The sequence below is a fragment of the Indicator indicator genome, chromosome 2, assembly GCF_027791375.1.
Source record: "Indicator indicator isolate 239-I01 chromosome 2, UM_Iind_1.1, whole genome shotgun sequence".
Classification (NCBI taxonomy): domain Eukaryota; kingdom Metazoa; phylum Chordata; class Aves; order Piciformes; family Indicatoridae; genus Indicator; species Indicator indicator.
Genome location: NC_072011.1, coordinates 43,988,664 through 43,997,492, shown reverse-complemented (window position 1 = coordinate 43,997,492; position 8,829 = coordinate 43,988,664). Strand labels below are relative to the sequence as shown.

General features: G+C 39.6%; 1 protein-coding gene across 1 annotated transcript in view; it reads left to right on the top strand.

Annotated features, from left to right (window-relative positions):
• Positions 1-6,567: 6,567 nt before the first annotated feature.
• LRFN2 (leucine rich repeat and fibronectin type III domain containing 2) overlaps positions 6,568-8,829 on the top strand; it is a 37,651-nt gene continuing 35,389 nt past the window's right edge. Inside the window, exon 1 of the mRNA XM_054398643.1 lies at positions 6,568-7,940. Within this exon, the coding sequence (XP_054254618.1) occupies positions 6,568-7,940 (1,373 nt within the window). The remainder of the gene's footprint in view (positions 7,941-8,829) is intronic.

Genomic DNA, 8,829 nt, shown 5'->3' with positions numbered 1-8,829 from the left:
AGGTGTACTCTTCACCCGGTAAGACAACTGTCTGGATGCTGAGCACAGAGTTGTGATGAATGTAATTAAGTCCAATTGGTGGCTGTCCACAAGTAGTGCTCCCCAGAGCTCAGTTTTGGTCCAGTCTATTTAATATCTTTATCAATGATCTGGATGAAGGGGTTGAGTGCACCTTCAGTAAGTTTGCAGGTGACACTGAGCTGGCAGGGTTTGTTGATCTGCTTGAGGGTCGGAAGGCTCCAAAGAGGGACCTATGCAGGCGGGATCAACGGGCCGAGGTCAGTTGTATAAGATTCAACAAAACTACATGCCAGGTCCTGTACTTGGGTCACAACAACCCCATGAAATGTTACAGGGTTGTGGAACAGTGGCTGGAAAGCTGCCCAGTGGAGAAGTACCTGGTGACGTTGGTCAATAGCTCACTGAACATGACCCAGGAGTGTGCTTAGGTGTCCAAGAAGGCCAACAATGTACTGGCTTGTATCAACAATAGTGTTGTGAGCAGGACTAGTAAGGGGATTGTAACTCTATACTCTGCACTGGTGAGGCCATACTTCAAATACTGAATTCAGTTTTGGGCCTCTCACTACAAGAAAGACAATGAGGTGGTGGAGTGGGTCCAGATAAGGGCAACAAAGCTAGTGAAAGCTTTGGAGAACAAGTATTATGAGGAGCAGCTGAGGGAAGTGGGATCATTTAATGTGAAGAAGATGATGCTGAAAGGAGACCTTATTGCTCTCTACAACTACCTGAGAGGAGGTAGTAGCAAGGTGGTGTTAGTTTCTTCTCCTTAGTAACAAGTGATACCGCAAGGGGAAATGGCCTCAGGTTGTGCCAGGTGAGGTTTAGACTGGATATTAAGAAAAATTTCTTTACTGAAAGAGTGGTCAGGCATTGGAACAGGCTGCCCAGGGAGGTGGTGGAGTCACCATCTCTGGATGTGTTAAAAGAAAAAAAACATGTAGACACTGCACTTTGGGATATGGTTTACTGGGCATGGTGATGTTGTGTAGACAGTTGGAATTCATGATCTTAGAGGTCTTTGCCAACCTTAACAATTGTATGAAATGCTATGACCTAGATCTCCATCTGTCTAGGTACACTGATAATTTGGTCTTTGGAGAAATACATTACTTCAGTCTTGGGAACGGTAAAGGAACTGAGAAAAGTTAGCACCTAAAAAAGAAATAACATGACTAGTTTCATGGAAAGATCTGGAAACAATTATGAAAAATAAAGAAAAAAACTTCTCAAGGATGCACACAAATAGACACAAGTTTTGTCAGTGAAAGACTGAAAGACATCAATATCTTCCTGTATGAAGTAGCACTGCCTAAGGAACTATTGTGCTATTTCTTTGGGGCTCTGTTGGATGGATTAAATCTGCCTTCACAGAATTAACCCTCATGAAAATTGCCTTTTGTGGATTAACCTTGCCTCTGTTCTGGATCCAATCCCTTGAAGACTGCAACCAAAACAGAGACAGTATTACACTTAAGACTATTATATGAGTCGATTTAATTTGGTGGCATACACCTCTTTAGCTTAGCTCTTACTAAACATTACCAAACTAGAACTGCTTCCAGGGCTTGGGACCACAGAGCAGATAGGATGGACTCTCAGCTGCTTGGAAAGGTGGAGAGAGCATCACTCAGATAAAACAAACTGCATAAATGAACCTGATGGTGGGTACAGGGGTAGTAAATATTTTTTTGGTTGCAGCTTTGCTGTGGCTACAGTATCAAAAAAAAAAAGTTACAAATGGCAATAAATTTGCTATACAATAATATATATGTGTGTGTGTGTGTGTACACACAAATATATATATATATAAGTTATACAATCAGAGTTCCCTTTTCTCCTGGTACTGGGGAAGAAGTATCAGTCAAATGAATATGGGTGGAGCTTAGTAAATACAGCCAGAAATACTTAAAGAAATATATGCTTGTAAATATATGCTATGATTTATAAAATGCAAAGTGGCTGGAGAAAGCAAGCGCTTCACACATTAGAGTTATTATTTCTTTTCAATAAAACTACTTCTTAAAAAGGGTTAGCCAAAAATCTAAATTGGATTGGACATATGCACACATGATGAGCAGTTTTATCCCCATGGAATTCAGAAGCCTAGGAAAACACAAAAGACAAAAGCTAAACAAAAGTAATATTAGTTATTGTGAGTTTGAGCCTGTAAACGCATATGTCCGTAATTGACTTTAAATACCTGAACAATCTCACAGATGCTCACAAAGCAGTGGATTAACACCCAACCCATGTTTTGGTGTATGTAACACTGAGGACAGATTTAAATGCAAAGATACTTACTTTCCTTACAGCCTTTGTCACTGCTTGATGAGTCAGGCATAAAGTAGCTGCATGGATCAGGGAGAACAGAAGATCAAGTTTTCCTACACAGTTTTTGGCAATGGAAGGGATTAAAGAGTAATTCTTATCCTGACATAGTTCTATCCCATTTTACACATTGTAGATTAAACTTCAGAGAATATGCATGAAATTTCACCCATTCCTGCAGTCCTTCAAGCTTTGCAGCTAGGGGGCTAGATTTCCTAGCTGCACAGGTTCACTGAGAATAGAGATAAGAGAAGATTAAGAAAAAAGGAAAAGGGCATCTCTCAAAAAAGAAAATCCAATTCTTTCACAGCACCTACAAAGCTGAAGCAAAGCATATTAACTCGCTCATAAAGTTCTTGGAAGCTGAATCCCAGAGCACTTGGAGGCAGCAGAATCAGAGCTACTATCCATCTGCCTCTCCATGTTGTATATTTATTTTATTTTATTTGTGTGTATGTGCATGTGTTTTTTTCTCTCAGCCTGTATGCTGCAACTATAGCTTATTTGTCTGACAGCTACCTTGTACTTAGTACTGTGGTATGCAAAGGCTGTTAGAATTTATACTCAAAGCTCAATGAATATAGAATTAAAAAATGCCTGAGATATTCCTGAAATGAGATGCCAAATCTCAGAATCTGTATCTTTATGAGGAAAATTTGAGTAAAAAACCACCAAAGTTTATGACTCTTGCACATATTAATTCATACCAATCCATGTTGTAAAAGAACTAAAGGGGATATGTTTCATCTTGAGCTGAGATACAAACCATGCCAGATTTACTGACTTGCTGTGAGAAATCTACTTTATCTGTCTGATAGATATCTTTAAAATGTAAATCTGAATGGTGAGATTATCACAAGGCTACTATTAGTAGTCTGTAAAATGCTTGGTCTTTCAGGTCACGTGAGATTTTAGGAACAAGGTAAGCAAACCAGTCAGCAAAACCAGCCTCTGAAATTGACATTTTCTGTCTTATGTCAAAGTTACCGGAACTAAAATCAAAATGTTTGTTATACATTCATCCCTTTGGCAACTAGCAATCGCCACAGATGCTAGTCTAGGTTTTAGAAGATATTATTATAGTTGTGCAAGGCTCAAGAATACTTACATCTTCTGTGACCCAGGTATTTTGTCTGTTTGGAGAGGAAAAGTAAAACCATCTGCCCTATAGAAATTCCAAATGTTCCCCACAAGGAACCTTGTTCACCTCTTTTTTCTCCACTATCCTAAAAGTAGCAATTTGTGTTTGTACTTCATTTGCTGTGTCATGAACATTTGTGGTGTCAAGATTACATTGTAGAGAAACCCAAGGTTCAGAAGCTTAAAATATTGATGGTGGCAAAAGATCACAAAGACAAGAAACATTCTCTGTAGACAAACAATATTTACATGAATGTTTTCCAATCTATTCAATAAATGGAATGACAGCAGCCATTCTAGTATGGTTGTTGCTGATTTGTCTTCCTGCTGGTAAAAGCAAATACTACACTTTTGTGTCCTTTTTATGCACACATGCAAACACACACAGGGAGATGATGTGCTTTTAAGCTGTCCACAGATGGTTTCCCCACCAGGGTTTACTTTGCCATTTAGACCTCCTGCTTTGCATTCTTCTCTCAGTGTTGCAGTCCCTATTTTCTGTAATTAACTTCTGTTCCTCCTCCTTTTTTTTTTTTTTTTTTTTTTTTAACCACTGCTTTTCATTCTGATACTTAGAGTCAACTGTCTCTCCAAAGCACTGTGATATTTAACAGCAGCCGGAAAAAATGCGGTTAGAGAATTGGGACACTTAAAGGAGACAGTGCTCTTGTAAGAGTGCATTCACATTTCTGAATAGATATTCAGAGGGTGGGAATGTAGATGAGAGGGAAGCTGTGAAAGGGATTATTACTAATTAACTATCTATTTCTTCCCTTTTTAAACTGCTTTTTGTTTATCATTTCAAGTGGTAGGGTAATATACTAAATTAAAGCTGTAGAACACAATTATAATTAAGATTCCAAAAGCCAATTGCCTGTTAGTAAACTACCAATTGATAATAAAGTAAGGGATATTTATAGCTCTTTGCTAAGTACGCCACAGCTTTACATACTTGATAATCTCCAAACATTTTATTTAGTAGGCTTCTCTTTACTTTTGAAGGTAAGATTACTCTTCTTTTACATCATCCTTTATAAAAGTATCTTGCTTTCATCTTGTTTGCAGAGCTCAGCAGAGATGCTTCAACCTCTCCTGTGAAACAACAGAAGCATTATATAATGGCTAACAACACACCACGCAGAAAACTTGCCATAAAAAACATTCTACAGATAGTTCAGCACTCATAATATTTTACATTTCTACAGCTTGTTCTTTCTGTGTCATTTCACATATTCTGTAGAGGAAAAAGCAAACCACATTGCCCAGGAGAGGAATCAGCCACCTTTGAGCAGAGCCCCAAACACAAGGCCGTTGTTTTCATTCCTTTCACAGGGTGGTGGTGCAAGACCTGATTAAAGAGTTTTAAAAAACTTACTGATGTGATAGGCTTTGGTTTATGTTTGGTGTGTGTTACTGGGGGATTAATAATTCACTTTTGTAATTTATTTTAATTATTATAAAATATCTGCATAGCTGTGATTTCACCTGTGTGAAGAAGTGCAAATAATTACAACATGACCTTTTTTTGTGAAATGAGTTTCCTTTGTTGTATGTTTGCTAAAATTTGAGCAGCCTTATAGTGCTAATTAATGGATTCATTATGAGACTGTATATTGTCCCATCACATGTATCATGGGAAGGGAACCAGCTTAAGCACAAGCAACTGTCTGCCATCCACTGCTTAGGCGCTGCAAAGGCAATTGATGAAGCATGACAGTGTCTCATCTCTCACTGTGTTTCAGGATCAGTCATGATACAAGTGCAAAAAGTCATGCAAGGTTATATGGTGGAGTGATGCAGGTTAAACAGAAGTAAAATGGCCACATCAGAAACTATAACTTGAATTGTGCCTGTAGCTACTGCCACAAGGGAGGATCTTGTGGTGACTAGAGCACACCATCTTGGAAAAAAAAAAAAAAGCCTGGAAGATTTGTTACAAAAATACAGATCTTTGACAATCTACCCCTTTCTTCAGAGGGAGAATGAGAGTTAGAAATTAATAATCTGTCCATTTCTCAGACCTCCTTGATAAAGTCAAGGTGAGGGAGGGGCAGAAAGTAAACAAATTCACCTATGTCCTGCACATGTGGGAAGAGTGTTAGCAAACCCATGGAAGATATTCCCCAAAGTGAAGCAGGACTGCAACTTATCCCAGCCAAAACTGACCCTGTGAGTCACCCTGTAAATACCTTTCTTTCATTCTTCAAAGAGAAATGAGCAGGATGCAAGGGAGGATTGTGGATGCAGGTGTGAGCTTCACAGGCACTACAACAGAAAGGTTTTCTGCATGAGATCATGAGACAGTCAGAAACCTTGCCCAGGGCCTAAGGCAGCACAAATTTCCCATTCATCTCTTCTCTTTGGAACTAGGTAATGCCATCCTTCCCACAGGATGAGTGCGGGTGATGATTATGCAAGTGATTTCTGCTTCCTGTGCTGCCTGTCATGAATTTTATTATGGCTGGGCAACTGAACTGGCTTGTGCCAGGACTGGCCAGAGAATTACATGGTCATTACTAATCACATTACTGAAGGGTAAATATTCAGTTATTTTTATCCATAAAATCTGCTCTTTCTACCCTAATTCCACATTATTATGCAGCCGCATGTAATTACTGTAAGATAGCTTCTACCCTCGAAGACGTAGGCAGTATTCCAAAAGAAATCTTTCAGGGTTTTAAGTAAGCCAAGCAATCTGAAGGCAGGATTTGTCCTCTACCAGCTACCCAATAAAAATTACAAAACTTTAACTGTAAAACTTTAACTGTCACAAAATCTATTACCAGGCATAAGCATGAATGACCAAATACCTGTTTTTTTAGTTTTTTCTTTTTTCCTTTTTTCTTTTTTTTTAAAGAAAGAAATGCATTATGTGGAGAAACATGTTGCTATAACACTTTACCATCTCAGAGTGCTGATCACTTTAGGTGTGACTCCAGAAAAGAGCCACTGCTAAGTCTCTTTGGAGGTAAATGTTAGGTAGAACATAAGACAGATATGTCGAAGCTGCTACTGATGTTCCTTGTAACTCTTTAATTCTTTTCATTTCTTACAGGTACTGTAGCTTGATTTACCATGGAAAAATTGCTCTGCAGCATCCTGGTGTTTGGAACGGTTGTCATGGTGAACGCTTGTCCCAAATATTGTGTCTGTCAGAACCTGTCTGAGTCACTGGGGACTTTGTGTCCCTCTAAGGGTCTCCTGTTTGTACCACTAGACATAGATCGAAGGACTGTTGAACTCCGTCTTGGAGGCAACTTTATTATTAATATCAGCCGACTGGATTTTGCCAATATGTCTGGACTTGTTGACCTTACTTTGTCCAGAAACACCATCAGTTACATACAGCCTTACTCTTTCACTGACTTGGAGAGCCTTCGTTCTTTACATCTGGACAGCAACAGGCTGCCTGACATTGGAGAGGATATTTTGAGAGGCTTAATTAACCTTCAGCATTTGATTTTAAACAACAACCAGCTAAGCAGCATCTCTGATGAAGCCTTTGAGGATTTTTTGCTGACATTGGAAGACTTAGATCTTTCCTACAATAACCTCCGAAGCATTCCCTGGGAATCTATAAGGAAGATGATAAACTTGCACCAGCTCAGTTTAGATCATAACCTGATAGATTATATTACAGAGGGGACGTTTGCAGATCTTCAGAAATTGGCCAGATTGGATCTAACATCCAACAGACTTCAGAAGCTCCCCCCTGACCCTATATTTGCCAGATCTCAAGTAATTCCATTAGCTGTTACCCCATTTTCTCCACCTTTGTCTCTCAGCTTTGGGGGCAACCCACTGCACTGCAACTGTGAACTACTGTGGTTAAGGCGACTTGACAGAGATGATGATATGGAAACTTGTGCTTCTCCTCCAGGTCTAAAGGGAAGGTACTTCTGGTATGTACGGGAGGAAGAATTTGTTTGTGAGCCTCCTCTTATTACACAACACACTCACAAGCTACTGGTTTTAGAAGGGCAAACTGCCACACTGAAGTGCAAAGCCATTGGGGATCCCACCCCCATCATTCATTGGGTGGCCCCTGATGATCGGCTCATTGGGAACTCTTCAAGAACAGCTGTCTATGACAATGGTACCTTAGATATCCTCATCACCACCTCCAAGGATTATGGGACATTCACATGCATAGCAGCCAATGCTGCTGGAGAGTCCACTGCAACAATTGAGCTCTCAATTGTTCAGCTCCCCCATCTCAGCAATGGCACAGGCCGAGCAGCCCCACCGAAATCCAGGCTTTCAGACATCACCAGCTCCAGCAAGTCTAATCGTGGGGAAACAAAAGGCCCACCAGAAAGGGCTGTCTTGGTGTCAGATGTGACTACTACCTCAGCTTTGGTCAAGTGGACGGTGAGCAAGTCAGCCCCTCGGGTAAAAATGTATCAGCTGCAGTATAATTGCTCAGATGATGAAGTCCTGATCTACAGGTAAATGCAATAGCTTCTTGGTCTTCTGATGATGGTCTGATAAATATGCATTGTGTCCGTCAGTTTACACGTCCGTCTGTTCACACATCCGTCTGTTCACTGCTTTTCTGTTTATGTCACACGTTACAAATTGCTGTAGTATTGATTCTCTAACAACAACTGAGTTTAGTAAAATTTTCAATTTAATAAAAAACAGTGCCACTCTTGGTAGCCTCCTTGCTAGTCTTAACAAAGAAGGAAATACTTGACAGACTAGAAGTCAGAAGTTTCCCTTTCCACCTCCTGTAGGTGGGACTGAAATATACTGCTGAGAGAGGAAACCATGTGGGAGGAAGTTTGTGCTGTCTACCCATAATACAGACTCTAATTATTCTGTGATTCAAGATTTGGGGTTGCTAACAAGAGAGTTTTCACCTATAAGAAAGAGCTCATTTCTTACTTCACTAACATCTGTTTTATGCAACTGTAATGGCTGACAACTTTGCAAAGCTTAATATTTTATATCATATTAAATGCAAGAAGCAATAGAGAGAATTTCAAAAGCAAGATATGAATGTTCATTATGCTCTTCCAGTTCTAAAACTCCTCCAGCTTTTAAGGATGTAAAGCAAGAGTTGCTCTTACAGTGAAGAAGCAATAGATTTTAGGGATTTAAAATGGGGAGAAACAGTACAGGGAAACAGTGTTACTACCTTTTCTTTATGTCTTAGAAGAATGATCTGTCCATGATAGTGATGAAACCCTCAAAATCATCCTTTCCTGCCTTTCTGTTAACAAGGCAGTAATAAGAGATGCCTTGAGGTGAAACCTCTCTGGCATTATGTGTGCTACCACAAGAAATCAGAATTTCAGGGCTTTACTATAGCATATTTTTATTTACCCAGATAAA